Below are 17,351 nucleotides of genomic sequence, written 5' to 3' on the forward strand. Positions count from 1 at the left end.
GTTTGTCTTCCCAAGTCACCGTTACGTGTGATGGAGCCCTGCTGTCCTGGAGATGGCTGAACACCTGCCTGCCCATGGGAAGGAGTGAATGAATTCCTTGTTCTGCTTTGCTTGCACACGCAGCTTTTGCTTTACCTGTTAAACTGTCTTTATCTCAACCCACGAGTTTTCTCACTTTTACTCTTCTGATTCTCTCCCCCATCCTGCCGGGGGGGAGCGAGCAAGCGGCTGTGTGGGGCTGAGTTGCCGGCTGGGGCTAAACCACAACAATTATATTGTTATAATGAAACCCCTACTCTGTCAGACTGATGATGGCTTGGGGAGAGTAGATTTCAGATCCATGTTGACATAGATGAAGACATTTATGAGATTTACAGTGACTAATATTGCCTCAGTCTCTCTTCATTTCATTTGAATCATGTCAATTGTACTGTGCCACAAAAACTCCAAGAAATGCCATGGAGGAACATTTTCTCCCTCTTTGAAATACATCACTCTAAAGACCATTATCTTGGGACATTCCAGGAACCAGAGAACACTGAATCCTAAATCTGGCTTGTTTTGCTGTTACGCATAAGTGACACCTCTTGCCTGGCAGAGACACCAGTAGTGCCTGGCCCTGGCCCAGGATTGAGGTCCCTTGGGTAAGGGCAAGCTTGACTGTGAGAGGAGGTAATGGCCACACAGCAGGTGGTGTCTATGTTTACAAAGCAGCTTTTTAACCTAAATATAAGCAGCTTTGTAATCTAAATTAGATCTCTAAATTACCCAAATCTAGATATCAGGTGTCTAAGTTTTAGATACAGAGAAATATATATACAAGTTTATATTATTTAATTAGCATTTATATTTAAAACTTCCATTAATATTTCCCATATTCCCTTCTCACGTCAATATTTTACTAGTGTATTTGAAAGTGTGCTTTAAAAACAAGATAACTATACTTTGTCTTTGGTTCTTTCTTAGGAATTGAATGATGTCACTGTTTTCCATGTCCTTTTGACTTCAAAAATCAATATTGATCAATACTGATCAACAAATTGTGTTTTTTTCCTACAATTGCCTACAAACTGGTTAAGAGCCAGTTTAATCCAATAGCTGTCAGCTGCTAATGTGTTACACCTGACTTATTCTGATAGTCTAATTTCCACCTGAAAAGATTCAAAATGGTAATATTATGGATAGAACAAATATTATTTACATTAAAAAGATGCCTACTGAGGCATGATTAAGAAAAGGAGAATTACTGTCTTCTATAAAGTCAAAGATAATCTGTTCCTTTCTAAATAATCACAGCTTTTCCACTGCATTATGCAGAGGACTCATTCCCCCCACAGACTCTACAAGCCTCCTATAACTAGCTCAGTCTTGGACATCCATTTGGTTTTATTTTTGCACTTTGAAATGGAACGTCTCTCTGGAGACACTGAAAACCAAAACACTAAAAGGACACACACGCTTATTGTTGTCAAAACGATAAATCTTTCTAACTGTCAGTCAAGCAGTCAGCACCTAAGACAGAGAGAGTCCATCCTTTCATAGATGAGGCTTATTGGATATATGTACAGCTACTCCTACGGCATTAGGAGTCACAAGAACCTGGAGTTTGTCTGTCCCTGAGCTGTGTGCGGATTTGGATCCTGTAACTTCGAGTTCACAAGCCCAAAGTTTCCACTGGATCACAAAGCATTTGTTCTTTGCCAGGTTCTTTGTCTAAGGATGGTAACCCCTCCACTCGCTTCAGCAGTCACTTGTCCTGCCCCAGCTGCAACGTTCCTTTCTGCTCTGCTTTGGAGAACTTCAATCTCAAAATGAAAGCTACCTTTCTCATTTCTCTGGGGGGATCAAACTGGCTGACCTACCACATCACTAGCCTTATTCTATGCCAAAATACGGATTCCTTATTTTAAAAAGTGATCACTTTAAGAGTAATGACGTATTCCATTACTGACCTTTACTGGAGTCAAATAGGCTACATCTACATTGTACAAGGGCTGAGGCTCCCAGGCTCTGTTTGAGGCTAATTTCAACACACATCTACTTTCCTTACCTAAACAAGCAGGGTCTGACTCAATTTAATGGTATTCCCAGGTGTGACTATTACAGAAAACACCTTTGTAGTTGAAAGTGAGACAACATTTGAGCCTAAATCGTGCTCTAAATGCAACTCACCTCAACATACAGATAAACGATGAATATTTGGAAGAGTTTCTCTATGAGGAGTCATTAATAGACAGAGACAGTATGGGAAATAATAATTTCCCTATTTATTTCCCAGCTAAAGTTTCCCTTTTCAGATAATACAAGATCTAGGACATAGTTAATGAACTGATTAGCCAGTAGGCTTAAAACAGAAGTATTTATTTACACAGTGTAATTATTCAGTGGAATAGATTGCCACAAAATTTTTGGAGGCCAAAATAAAAATAGGTTTTAAAAGCTATTGGATGAATTAATGGGAAAAAATGCCTCTCTTTCTCTTAAACACTGTGATCTGCTACCATCTGAGTCAGAAAATTCCTATGCCACAGATTGCCAGAAGCTTGGAAGACATACCATACTTGGAAGAAAAGTATCATTGCATGCTCCCTGTGTTACTCTGTATTTCTTTCTTCAGCATTTGCTGTTGGCCCATGTGCATGGGATAAGATCGCCCTGTTGTCTGAATATGGCTATTTTCATGTATGGATAGATTTTTTAGAAAGACCTTAAACTTCAGGGATCAGTAAAGACACTAAAGAAGTGAAGTTTTTTGTTTTTAAAGACATGGATGCAAGGATATGAAATGCAGTATATTGTGAAATCCTTACCTTTGTAAAATATGAAAAGAATGCAAATCGGAGCTTAAACAAATGTAAACTACTCTTAATGTCTTTGAAGATTGTGGATAGGTAGTTTCAGTTGTATCTGTACAGCACGGACCCCAAGCAGCCACGACATAATTAGTATTTGCTTAATGAATTGACCTTGCTGAACTGCCAAAATGCTAAGTATTGAGCAAGTAAACTAAAAGCCTAAGGAAACTTAGGGAATCTACAGTAATGTACTGTCTTTCTGCAACCTCGGTTCTGTGTTCCAACCCCAACAACCCCAGTGAAGGAATTTCATTATACTCAATGTGAGTGTCATCATTTTGGATGAATTAATCTTTAAATGAAGCCGTTTGACACTGTCTTATAATGTGAAAAATAGTTGGATATCTAAAGTAACCTCAGTAATCATTAATTTCCTAAATGAAGGTTAGAAGGGCAGTTTCGGATCCATTTTTTTCTTTATCCTACTTTTCTGGTATTAATCAGCCTGTCCTTTGGCTCAACTGCATGGGCATTAAGAGTATCGTGTTACCATTGCAAATAAATGCAGCAATCAAGAAGAAATATTTTTTCCACCTACATCATATAAGCTCTGTGAGACAAAGACTCTTTTCTCGGTCACTTATTTCAACAGTGCAATAGAACTTGACTCCCAAATGGTTGTCAAAAATTATTCTAGATGAGGAAAGTTGATTACGTTTTTCTCTTAATTCTTTGCCCTTAAGATATGGCATTTGAAATCTGCAGTACTGAGTGCAGCCATGGTAATTCACATCTTTATGTAACTCATTGTAAGTGTTCACTGTTTGACTGCTATTTAAAAATGATAGCAAATACCCGATTATGAGCTATCCATTCTCTAAGCCTCTGGAAGAGTTTCTCCATGTCTCTAAACAACTCTATTTTACCCAGCTCTCCGTTCTTCTGTCTCCAAGAAGGACCAAGTGGATTAAAAATGTGGCTTTTAAAATATGTGTCTAACCAGCGGTTGTGTTATGTCTTTTTTTCTATAACTGAGAGAAAAAACATTGCAGTTTGAGTTAGAGGCAAGTTATGAAATCCCTGATGTGCAACAACTGCGGTCTAGACGAGTTGAATGGTTTTGCCTGGCCACAAGAAAGACAACGTAAAAGAGGAATAGCAGTGAAATTATCAGCTGGTGAAGCAGAACTGTTAGCTAAGAGGAAAGACCTCTTAAAGAACAATGTAGCCATATCAAGGCTTGATGACTAAAAAACCTAATAATATATTCTAACTGCTTTTTATTTATTGTATTAAACCTATTCAGCAGCAACAGATTGTCTGACCTGTGCATGGGATTAGTTTCCAATGAAGCTGTTATATTTCAGACTCCTACAAGCAAAAACCACTTGACATCTGGGAGAAAAGGGCAACAAATCTATTATAAAATTTAATTAATCCAATAGAAGTAAGGGTTCAACTAAAGGTGAAAAATAATCATGTTATAAATGTCAATGGTTATTATAGGCTATTACAATATTACTTTACTCCTGCTTTTACTAGGGTATCATCGCTGTTTTCAATTGGGTTGCACCAATGTGAAACTGGAAAACAGCGCTTAGGCTGCTTTAATTTATAATAGGATATAAATTATTTGGAGCTGAAATTCCATCAGTTTAATGGCACAGTGTCAAAAAGTTTAAGCTACATCCATGAAAAATATACATCTTTCTAACTATGTACAAGTGTCAGTGCTTTTATTTGAGTCTGTATTTGACAGTATGTCAATAACCAATGAGAAGAAAAAGGCACAGATTTCCTTGCGCTCAAAATCAAGCCCAGCAATGCTACCAAACAATCGGACTCTAGTCTACCTCCCTAAATCCAGTCTGATGCCCTCATGCCAGTTTAAGGTCAGTTTAACTCAGGACCACATTGCACTAAGCCACTGAGATTGATATCCACATTTTGTGAAGAAAATGTGTTTCTGATTACAAATGGAAAATGTGTACACAATGCAGCTCCTGGAGTGTCTGAACTAGCATCGTCACAGAGGACAAGAAGGCACAATTAAACCTGTATTTCACATGTTCCCTTCTTGTCCCAAAAGCAGATTTGATGGAAAGCAGGACACACTGAGCCGGCCTTGTCTCGCTGCAAACGCTCAGGCGCACCAAGGTTACACCGAATGGCAGCCAGGCAAGAGCAGCAGTGGATAACCTCTTCCCTGCCTGGCCAGGGAGGGCCAGTGCTCCCCATAACATGGGAAATTTTGAGAGGGATAGAAATCGAATCCAGATCTCGTACACCACTAGACTTCCTCATGCCTCATACTCACATAAGTATCCTAACAACACAGGTATGTGATAGTTTTCAGGATTTAGCATAAACCACGTTGCATCCAGAAGAGAGAAGGATCTCCAGAGTGCAGAGCTGGCACCTCAGTAAGGAGGCAGGGTGGCCAGGTCTGGCCACTGTTAGCAGCTGGAAATCGATCTCACACATACCTGAATTCTCCTCATTTTGTGCCATTCAATTCATTCTGAGCATTTTACTGGATTTAGAAATTACTTTCTTCAAGACTTATTCAAAGAATTTTTTCCACCTAAAACACCTTAAACTATTGAAAATAGATGGAGCGCTTTTACCTCTCTCAAGTCGCAGTTGTTAGCATCAAACCAATATTAATGTTGACCATCCAAGAGAAAACAACATAGTTTCTGAAAGCAAACTGAGAGAAAAGGGGGGGGCAGCAGGGGGACAACCAGTGCCTATAAATACATGTATATAAATACAGGAAAAATAAAGATCTGCAGCGAGAAATTTACTTCCTGTAATTTTTCACAGCCTGTATAGGAGAAATGCAAGATATACATGGAGACATTTCTGTTGATTTCAGTTGGCTTCAATTCGGTCTATGAGGTATAAAGAAATTATTTCATTATGGACTGGTTCACTATTGCACGCTGTCAGAGAAAGTCTGCATTGCTACTGCCAATGCAGTATCTGCTGTAGAGGTAAAAAATAATTCCTGTTACTTTTCACAGCCTGTATAGGAGAAATGCAAGATATACATGGAGACATTTCTGTTGATTTCAGTTGGCTTCAATTCGGTCTATGAGGTATAAAGAAATTATTTCATTATGGACTGGTTCACTATTGCACGCTGTCAGAGAAAGTCTGCATTGCTACTGCCAATGCAGTATCTGCTGTAGAGGTAAAAAATCTCCAGCTTCCAGTGCCAGCTATCAAAACACTTTAAACCGTTCAAGATCTCAGGTGATCTGATTAAGGGACATCTTTTCATCCCCAGTAGAGTGGTCTTGGTACCAGCGGCCGCAGAACATAAGAAGGAAAGGCTGAATGAATCACAGCGTTTGTAGGGAAAGGCTGTGGAAAATACTGCAAGGAGGGAAGGAAGCATCTCCTTCCTCCCAGCCATAGTCAACAGCTATTTGCATAATTGCATTTGGTGACTTCTTTAAAAATAGCTAATGCTGGGCATGGCTGATCTAAATAAAAAAATTATTAGTTTTACCACTAAGAGTATATGTAAACACTTCCCCCTTCATGCTAAGCTTTTGCAAAACATAATCAGAAGTGTAATTTCAATAATTGATATGATTGTCTTTTGCTTGGCTTGGTTTGTTGTCACTCTATTTCCATCTGTAAAATCCCATGGGATGTAACCATTACTGTGTCAAGTGAACTTTGCTTTGCTTTTAACAGCTTAAAGAATGGCAAATGCTGTGAACTACACTGCAATTGCTGAAGCGTCAGACACTGACAATGTATTTTTCTTTCCCTTTGTGAAGAGGACATGGTTGGTAACTGGAAGGCTCGGGTGAGGATATTTTCAGTATCTCCTCACAGCAGCAAGCAGGTACCCCATTTATTAAATTTCAGAACAGTCTGAATAATGTCCAGCTTCGAGGACTGGGCAGCCCACATCTCTGCTCCACCTTTCGTGCCAATGATTAGCACGTGAAAGGTGAGCAGGAAAACTCTGCAGTGATGCTAAGAGGCTCTGAGCAAAAAAACAGTCCGAAATATAATCCATACTTAAATAGCTCCAGTGGGATATTTCATGTAGCATTAAAAAAAGGATAAATAATCCCACATGCTACTCAGTTTTCACAGAGCGGCACCTAAATCACCACTTCCTATGTTGTAACATCAAGATGTAGGCCCTCCTATAGCCATTTGAATAATGCATGAAAAGGCCTACATCAGAAATTAGGGTAAGAGATTTTCTAATGATATACTTTCCTTAACCTTCAGGAACTGCTAGTAAAAGTGAAGTTAGCTGATTTATTTTAAGGGGAGCTGTAAATGGAATTGCCGTCTTCCTTCTCACAGCCGAGGAGGCTCAGAAACACACAGACAAATGAGCATTTGTCTATAAATAGAATCCTGATAAGTCTGATTGAAAATTAAGCTAGCAATGAAAAAATATGGCTCATTAGCTGTTTTCCTTTCCCGGTATCTTCATAACTTTTCCTGGTTTGCACGTCACCAAGCATGCCACTGATAGCCAAATTCTGGTCACTTCCTAAGTGAATTTTACAGATAGGCCTATTCCAACAGTCCGTGTAATCCAACGACACTTTAGTATTTGCTTTAGTCCAACCAATTTCTACACCTAGAACAAACCTAGATGGGCTTTCTAACTCCATCAGGAAAAAAACATCTGTCGTTAAAAAGGATAACTATTTTTGATTTAACTGTGTTCTGCTAAAAATATTCCAGCTAGTAGAATATTCCCTCATTGCTATGGAAGCTACAATGCTCCTCTATCCTTCAACATGTCTTAACTAAATGACAGCAATGATTAATTAAGGCAAAATTGCATTGGGTAGGATGGTCACCTTCAGTAAAATTAAAAAGAAATGTTCTGGTACAAAAGAAGAATCATGCTATTCCTGTTCTCCCAAGCTCTCCTGCAAATATAGGCTGACAGGTTAATAAAAGCATTTCTAAACAGTTTTAAAAAATCAGCCAGCTGATTCAAGAATTCTGTCCTCGGTTAACTTGTTATTCAGCTACCGAAAACTGCATTTTCCCATCTGTGAGATGACAAAAACCAATGAAAACAGTATTAATATTTATGGTCTAAATAGAAAAGGCTTTCAAAGCACATTCATAAAGTGGAAAATAAAAGCAGAAGTTTATTCAAAACTTTCTGGCATTTTGCATATTTAAAATTTTTCAGCCTTGCTGCCAGGATTTGTTGGCTTAAGAGCAAGAGGTTATATTTTATAAAAACTCTATTAACATGGGTGGATAGTGATTCAACTTTTACATAATTTGAACGGTAAGTTTCTATTATATGGGTCAGTTAATTTTGACTACAGTTCATTCGGTTAAGAATACGGATTCCAAAATTGCCCACAGGTGGGAAAAAAAAAGATATTATTGGGGCGATTTTAAATGTTCCATGATAGTAGTGTTCACCTCCTATATAAAGAACATTCAGTAGAATATGTGTGCATATGCACACATATCAGAGCTACCCGTAAAAATGATAGGGATATGAAAATAATTGGGAATTAACAGTGAACTTTTTTCTATGGAACTAGGATAGTGAAAATGGTCTCTGAAATATGCATCCCTCCAAGAGTTCATCAGGCTCTCTGGATTGCAGTCGCTGCTTTTGAGGAAAGGATAACGTGCAATGGACTACAACAAATTCATTCCCAAAGTGGTGTATGTTGTTTATAGAAGGCACTCATTTTTTACTGCTGTGACTTGGCTCCATCATGTGGCCACTTTGAGTTTGCTCAATTTAAGTAACAATTTACACAGAAAAATGTTTGCAACAAATTAATTAGAATTTACAAATTGTTTCAGTCTACTTTAGAAGGAGATGGTACGTATCTTAAATATATGTTCACTATATTCTGAACACATTGTCTTCCAATTATCCTTTTTTTCCCTGAATCTGTGCTCGTTTAATCATGGTTTTCCTCATGATCTTTAAATCAGAAGTTGTTAGGCTACAAAGGTTAAAGACATTTTCTGCTGTTGGTCTTGGTCCAAACTTTACCAAGAGTGTACAAAAATTAGAATAATATTACAGACAGCTATCCTCTTCCTCACTACAAGAGCTTTGGGAATGATTTGCAGGACTAAACAGCTCAGTATTTTCTGTTTTACATCAGAAATCCCAAAGAATTTAGAATTTCAGTAAATCTCACAAGCATATTGTTTACATAGTTTGATCCAAACAGGTAGTGTACATATCAGGACCACTCGAGTTAGTCAGGTATTCCTTTTGCAAAGTTTCAGGGTCAAAACCAGAAGTAAGATATCATGCGATGTAAATTTGTATTCTGATATGTTTGCATAATGTTTTTAGGTGGATATAAGAAAGTTTTATCAAGTCTCAGTGTGTAAAAGGCCCAGAGGTAGAAGTCTCCATACATTCAGGTTGTTTATACAGAGGCACAACTTTACGCTCACCAGACAAAGGATTGCTATCGTTTACTTCAGAGCAGAATAATGAGAAACAGCAGCGTAATTTATAGGAATATCTTTTTAGTATTTTTTTGAAAATATATACATCTAGAGTACTTTCAGTAATGAAATACAGTTCATCATCTTTTTGAATACAATAATGCTAAATTTGGTTCTGCCATTTTTGTGATAAAATATATGGTTTCAGCTGAAATACTGTACTGCTATTCTTTAAAATATATACAAGTTATATACAAATACAAAATTACATTACAAATCTTTTAATTGCAGTCAAAAATAATCTAAATATTTTGCAATAGTTTGTACTCCCAGACAGGTGTACTGTTTCTAAAAAGACTGCAATAAAAGCAAATGTAGTTTTTCAGATTCCTCAGGCTGAGGTAATGCCCACTTCTTCTTTACATATTGAATGTCTATCTGTCCAGATTCTTTGGCCAGCACAATGCCTAACAGTCCGTTTGTTTTTTCTGGTTCTCCCAGTAGAGCCATAGTTACAACACTGAAATCAAAAGAACGGGGGAATGTTTTTAATTGAGGCAAAATTAAGAGAAATAGGTGTTTTCAAGCGTGTTTTTAGCAGGTTACTTAGAGTAAACTCAATGATTCCTTTTTTCTGCTCATCACAACGTGATATTCCTCACTATTTCAAGTCCCGGTATGTTCTTTAGCTTTTCACCAGTTGCAATCATTTAATGTAAACATAACAGGCAATTCTTCCCCTGTTCACAGATTCCACCATCAATTTCTAATCATGACTTAAAAATTATTTCAAGCTTGTAAAAATGAACTATTTTTATGGTATTTTCCAGTACAGTGTAGCAACTTTAAAAATTATACTATTTTCTCCCAAAACTAGCAGCACTTTGCTATAGTTTACAAGGCTACAAGGAAAACTTCTAGTTAGAGGGATATTCACCAAGATTAACTTAAGCCTAGGGAAGACAGAGTCTCCCAGCAGGGCTCCCATCAGGAAGGAAAGAGAATCCTCAAGACTGTAATTCAGAAAGGCTAAACTAAACTCCTTTTCTGCATCAATCTACAGGATACCCAGATCTCTACACTGACTACAGGAACAGCACTGTGAGTCTTGGTGAATACGTGCTAGCCAAAAATATTCCTGTTTACTCTGTGACAATAAACACAATATATTTCTTTATGTTGGTAACCATACTATATATAGGCATTTAAAAATGTTGTCCAACATCTTGTCTATTTTAGGGGTTGATCCTATTCCAGCAAAGCTATCTTTGAACTTAAGCAGTCCAGCGATTTTAGTGGGAACAAAATTTTTCTCTTCATGTAAACAGCAACTGCTCCATGTACAGATATCTGTCCCAACTGATAACACTATACCTAATTTTGATTTATACTAACATTATTTCTCCTTTATCCAACTGTATAAAATAATAATTAAATAAGTATAAACTAAAATTTAGCTCGCTGTAGTCTCTTTCCACACCTCCAACAGTTTAAAAAATAGTTAGAAAAGCAAATTCTAATGAACATTTAATGTCAAGCAGAAAACCCCATCCAAACTCTAATCAAAATGAAGACGATAATAATATTAATATGTTGTTAAAAATAGAGTAATGTAATGTACTTACTTCTCTGATGGAATAGTCTGCTTTGCCACAGGCAACAAATCATTTTCCAGAAGATCCCAAATGTAAATATTAGATGATGCATCCAGGACAAAAAACACAGCGGGTCTTGTTAAGGCCCACTTCAGGGCAATAATTGGTTGGCCATTTGTGCTGTCGTTCCACTGCATGAGGGGATACTCTGATGTCATTTGGTGTAATCTAATACTTCCATCTGAACAGCCAACCTATATCATAGTCAAAAAGAAAATATTTCCTGGGAATGAAATAAACTAAGCAGGATAAAAACTGCAATTCAGTTCTTGAGAATATCAAGCATATAAATAAAATTAGTTCTCTGACTCAAGTGGCACATCTCTCATATCTCACTCTATGGACTATCCAGATTTTAACTTTTAATGTAATTTTGAGTTCAAAAGCAGTAGCTCTGTACTGAGCATACAAGAGTAATCTAATCCACTAATCCTAGGATGAAGTCCTCATTTCCTATTTTAAAAAAGGTTCTCAAACTATCAACTTCACTAATACTATGACCCAGCACAACTTGACAGTAGTCTGAATCGGGGCGAGGTCAGAGCCTAGAGACCAATTCAGACAGCTACTCAGTGACACATGTAATCTGTAAAACCAAGAATAGCTTTCAGTAGGACAGGCTGTGCTTAACAGTTTAATGATATTAAACTGATTCATAATGAACAACTAAATTCAAAGACAGGCAGATATCACTGCTTCCAGATATTTTCTTATAACCTTTGTCTTGCTTAATATAACATTTACAGGTTTGCTCTAATCCAGGTACAAAAGAAACTATTCTATGAAAACAGAAAATAACATTCTTATGACCCTGGGCCACCTCTACATCAGGAAGCCTTCCTAGAATTTTCAAATTATGATGACTTTTTACAGTGACTCTGCAAATTGTGCTCACATTTAAAAGGACTCTGCAGATACAAACTTGTAGAAGTCAGTATCACTCTAAATAAACGCATTTGGGAAAAAGAACATCCATACTGGTAAAAGAAAGTTCTGACTGTGCAGTGGTGACACAAAATACGTACACTGTAGCCAAACACATTAATTTTATACCTTAGGCAATCCTAATGAAGTCATGTAAATCATGCAAATTTAGAAAGAAAGGATTTTTAAGAGAGGATCAAGTACAAATACACGCAAGGATAAGGAGATGGAAAATCCTACCAAAGTTAGGTTCAACTTGCATTGAATAAATCTCCACAAGGGAGACAAATAAAAACAGTGGGTGTGTCTCAACATGAACTGCTGAGGACAGATTTGAACACACCTGACCACATGGTACACTGCCAGGCACACCCCAAGGGTATGCCTGATGTGGAGAGGAAAGGAAAGCAGGGAATGCCCAGAGCTGCCCCACAGACCTTTATTTCACAGCAATACAGATATTTTGTCTCCAAAATGATTATGTCACTAAGAGATGTATGATAAGAGTGAGAAACAGCTGAGGCTTCATTAACAGCAGAAGACCTGCTTGCAATGCTGAATTTCAGTAAAAAGAAAGAGTAAGTTATAAGGCTGAAGTGAGACTGCCATTTGTTTCTGTGAGCCAGACAGTCGGCCTTTTACATAAGCAAAGTTCGAACACCAGAACACAAAATTTATTGTCACCCTTCACAGCAGATTGGAATTAGTGAGGTAAATCAACTATCACATCTAGTTAAATACATCAGATTAGAAATCCTCCCTCAGCAAGTAATTAAAAAATGAAACTTGTATTACATTAAAATGTTTTCATACCAAAAATAGTGGCTTTCCAAAAGGGAAGAAATCAATTGCGTTGATGCTTATTGATCTCAGTCCGCTCTCCTGGGGTCTGAATAGCTTTGGAAGAACTTTTAAATCATGTCTCGTACCATGGCCTACCAGCCCCTACAAACAATATAAAGAAAATGAATTGAACAAAACAAAATTTGCATTATCAATATTACAAGAAAAAGTAAAATAATTCACAGAGCTGCTACCTTAAAAGATCCTTAATAGCTCACAAATTTTAATAGCTAACAGATTTTAATAGTAGTCTCAAGTTATAAATTTTATATACAGTCTACTGGTAAAATTCCAAGTAAATGGGGCAGCTTCCAAAACAAAAAATAACAATGAGATGAATTTCAGCACATTACTCACAATGTTTGTTCCAACAATGAAATGATTAGGATTAGAAGACAGAAATTTAATATTCAGCGTCTGGGGCATTCTCTGGCGCACATCCTTTGGGAAAAGGCTAGGAAAAACATAAAGGTAAAAGATGACCTAAATACAGGTAGTTGTCTCCTACAGCTATGCAAGTACATACAGAAACTCTTGATCTAAAATGTCTATGACTAGCTCTAGGAAGAAGTGTATGTTAAAAACCCCCCGAACGACTAATGAAAATATTGTTAAATGTATCTTACATAACAGCAAATTAATAAAGTATAGGAAAAATTAGCTTTGTGAGATACACATGTAAAATCTAAATGTCCCTGTTTTCTTACTTGTAATTCAATTCCATAGTAGAGCTATGTACTAACTTCACTTTCCCTCCAGGAATTAAACCTAAAATTATATAAAATAATTATTTAAACTGATTTAAGCACTTTGCATTAGGAAAGTGCTATCATCAAATAAAAACCTAAGCTAATAAGTAAAAGGATACTTCATAATTAAATTGTTTATTGTAGATACAGCTTTTGATATGTAAAAATCTTACATCATTTAGAACTATTTACTTCAGAATTCAAATCTGAAGAGTTGTAATCTTTGACAGAAAACACAGAAAGAGGACAGAGAAAGGGAAACATGATTATATGTTTGTTTTAGTTTTACAGTATGCATATAACATCCTGTAATATCACTCTATAAAACCCAATTCTATCAATGGTGAAAATGCACATTTATGTCGTTTGGATCTTTGACAATGAATTATAGTAATGAGAGACTGTAATAATGTTTCCATAAAGTTGGTCTATGTTACTTGTTAGTAGAGAATAACATAAATAATTCAAATCCTTCAAACACAAGAATTTTTTGAAGAGGAAAAAAATGAATGCTGGTGGCAGTAAAACTGTGTCAACACACGACCATAGCTTTAAAAGGTACCTGTCCACAGACATAATACCCACCTTTAGCAGCTTAATATAGCCAGACATTGCACATGAGCTTATAAATTAGAAAATTGATCAAAAATTCTAGTTTGTTAGCATTACTTCATTGTTTATACATGTATTTTAAAATGTATCAGGATTTTAATCACAGCCTTTTCCAGTTAGGTAAGTATGTAAGTCTAAATTTGTTCAAAGAACAAAAAAGGTAATTTTCTTTATAACTTCATTACATTCACACAATTCAAAAAGGGCTGAATAGACTTTGTTCTTTACTTTTTTCATGGAAACTTTTTTCTCACACTAAATTAAGTACCTTACCCAAAAGAGACCTTTCAGGACAATTATCAAAATGGAGATATAGGCAACAACAAAAGCAGATTGGTTAAAACTAAAGAAAGAACAGGAGGACCGAGAAGGACATAAAATCTCATATTCTTTGGAAAAAAGCTGTTGAGGACACAGAAATCTGCTTTGACATTATAAGAAATGTGGTTGTCTGTGATAGCAATTACCAATACAGAATTAGCAGATGAGATTCAGATAGCAGTGAAAATAACTCATGATACCTAACCAATAACCCCAAATATCACATATATGTCCTATTCAGAATGAATCTTTTCTTCAGTAATTTTGCCTTCTTCTAAACTATTTTTTGTCATCACTGACTCTTCCTCTCTAACTTCATAATCTCAAAACTCAAGCACCTTATTCTACCTCTAATGTACAGTACTCACCTAAATCAGCTTGTGAACCAGCTAAATCCACTTTTTGTAATTCAACAACTACCTGAAAAGTCAATATTTAACATTAAAAAGCAATAAATATTTACCAGACTTCAAAGTTTTTTAACTAGTTGTAATAATGTATGACATAACTCTAAAGGAACGTTTAAATAGGTAGGTCTAACATTACAATGATTACAGGTAGATTCTCTATCCCCTGTTAACGTCTGCAATGCTAAAAATAGCTTCACATGCCTGCTGGATGTTCCCTGCTGGAAAGCAGAATATGGGAAGTCACATTCTACACTTAATCGCTAGTTGGCATCTTGCTGGTTTGGTCGATCACAAAAAAACCCCCACCCTAAACCCCAAAATAAGGAATTGTAATACATTTCCTGTGCTTTTCACTCTTCATGAAATAGAAAGGATAGATCATTTGGCCTGAATCTGTTGCTGCTAAAGTTACTTAGAGCTTTAAGGGACTTAATTAGTGATACAGAAGGGAAATACTTTTATCCCCTTATTATTCACTGAGCCATTCAGTTCCTCAGGCAAGATCAATTCAGTTGCAAACAACAGGTTCAGCAGCTGGGCCAAAGCTGCAGCAGAAAAAGACTGAAAACATCTGATAAAAGAAGAGTTGTCAGAACAGTAATTAAGAGCAACAGATCTGGTGCTTACCTGCCTGTCATATTTTAGGCAGGGTAATCTTATCCATAGATTTTCACATTTTGCCTCTTAAACATTTATTTTATATGAACTATGAATGTCATTTCCCACATCATTCAGTACAGTCTCTCGCACCACTGTGATTCAAATAAAATAAAGTAGGTGGGTGAAAGAGGACCAAGGTCTATTATTCAATTAATAGAAATATGTGAACATATTCCCACGAAGAACTACTGATTGCCTGTTTTCATGAATTCATGTACCTGTTACTAGTTCTGCCTAAGGATAATATCATGGCATTAGGGAGTCAGGTCAAAAATTTTGAGAAGAATTCCAACAGAATGGCTAGTGTTGCCGTACTTTTCAGGGAGGAAATTCTCATCAGAAATCCTGGATTTGGGTTGCTATATTTGAAGAAGTATTTTATTATTCCAACACATAATACCCTCTCTTTTCATACATATATTACTCACCCACATATTGAGGATTCCATTTTCATCCATTGAAGCTATCTGAAATGGGGGGCCTGACATTTCTATGGAAGGAATAGTAACAATTTATATTCATACGCTGACCTTCATCCTGAACAATATCAAAGGATTTGTAACACTTCCTAGGTTAATACATTCTCTGAAACTTTTATGAACCTCTCAGCTCCATAAAAAGGGGAAGTGCCCAAATTCTACCGAAGAAGAAAAAGGCATGAAACTTGTATGTTCAGTTTGTCCTACCAGATAGGCAGATGTTCTCTGTTTTCATCTTTTGAAATGTCTGGATTCTGCATGGACTTTGGAACAGAACAGAAAGTGCAACAGATGAAATCTTGTAAAACGTGCAATATGCAGCACATTTCTTTGGACTACTATGGATTTCAAAGTGAAAATCTGCAATGGAAGTAATAATGTCTCCTCTAGCACACTACCTAAGAATTTGGGGGCATGAGGATTAAAGTTTCTTTGCAAAGGCTGGTCATAAAAAAATTAGGCAAAAGGCCCAGGAAGAACCACGAAGTACAGTCACATATTTTAAGTGCTTTCAGATATAACCAAGTTGCTCCACTTTTTTAGGTAGGGGTTTTTTTGGACATTATAGGAGCACTAAGACTTCTCTAAAGGCGTTTTTTGAGTGATAACTTGTTTTATCATGGAAGAACAAAATATTGTCTTGAAAACAGACATTATAACAAGCATGCACCCACATCTGATGTGAAACTGCACTGAATGAACGTTACATAAAAATGAGAGCAGAAAATAAACAGGAATGTGGTATGTAATTGATACTACAATTGATACTACACAGACAAGAGGCAGAATAGAATGATAAACTGGATTTTGGCTACGATATATTTGTTTCACTAGATACCTAAAGAAAGACTCAGATGTATCAATGCTTTGAAGATCAGCTTACATACCCTCCTGATAAGAGAGGCTTGAGAGCCCATAATTCTGATCAGTGTAGAGAGAGGTTGAGACAGGTTCCACTGCTAGTATAGAAGAGGTGTGGTTTACTGAGTTCAGAATACCATCTGTAATTAAGGATAATGAAAGGTAAACACTGTATTATTTTCAACACAAACAACAACAAACCCCTAATCACTTTTCAGCTTATGGGAGAATGATGGTTACAAAGAAAGAATGGCAAATAATAACTTCATAAAGAATTACTTTGTAAAAGTCTCAAATACAATGCTGCAAACTGTTTCCTAAATTAACAAAATTACCATGAAAAGAATTATGTTAATTTCAAGCTCCATAAACAATAGAGGTAGAAGTAAATCACTGCTTACTATAGAAAAGACAAAATTGAAGAAAAATTACTGTTACAGAGTATTATTTAATAGAAAGTAACTATGCTGAAACAAACAATTCACCACAAGAAAATATGTATTTACCCTATTGCTGTTTACAAACAGAGAAGGACTGGTAGGAAGGCTGTTCAAGAAGGAAGTCTTAAAGGCGCAGGAGCAGGCTGTCCCCATACACCGTACACCGT

The 17,351-nt window shown here is 36.5% G+C and overlaps 1 protein-coding gene across 1 annotated transcript in view; it reads right to left on the minus strand.

Annotated features, from left to right (window-relative positions):
* Positions 1 to 9,290: 9,290 nt before the first annotated feature.
* The window catches only part of WDR60 (WD repeat domain 60), a 38,037-nt gene continuing 29,976 nt past the window's right edge, over positions 9,291 to 17,351 (minus strand). The window contains exons 18-25 of the mRNA XM_019471881.1: positions 16,771 to 16,884; positions 15,833 to 15,894; positions 14,703 to 14,754; positions 13,360 to 13,420; positions 13,010 to 13,106; positions 12,623 to 12,754; positions 10,856 to 11,079; positions 9,291 to 9,750 (exon numbers count right to left, since the gene is read on the minus strand). Of these exons, the coding sequence (XP_019327426.1) occupies positions 9,579 to 9,750; positions 10,856 to 11,079; positions 12,623 to 12,754; positions 13,010 to 13,106; positions 13,360 to 13,420; positions 14,703 to 14,754; positions 15,833 to 15,894; positions 16,771 to 16,884 (914 nt within the window). The 3' untranslated portion in view covers positions 9,291 to 9,578. The remainder of the gene's footprint in view (positions 9,751 to 10,855; positions 11,080 to 12,622; positions 12,755 to 13,009; positions 13,107 to 13,359; positions 13,421 to 14,702; positions 14,755 to 15,832; positions 15,895 to 16,770; positions 16,885 to 17,351) is intronic.

The sequence above is a fragment of the Aptenodytes forsteri genome, unplaced genomic scaffold (genome assembly GCF_000699145.1).
Source record: "Aptenodytes forsteri isolate BGI_AS27 unplaced genomic scaffold, ASM69914v1 Scaffold257, whole genome shotgun sequence".
Classification (NCBI taxonomy): domain Eukaryota; kingdom Metazoa; phylum Chordata; class Aves; order Sphenisciformes; family Spheniscidae; genus Aptenodytes; species Aptenodytes forsteri.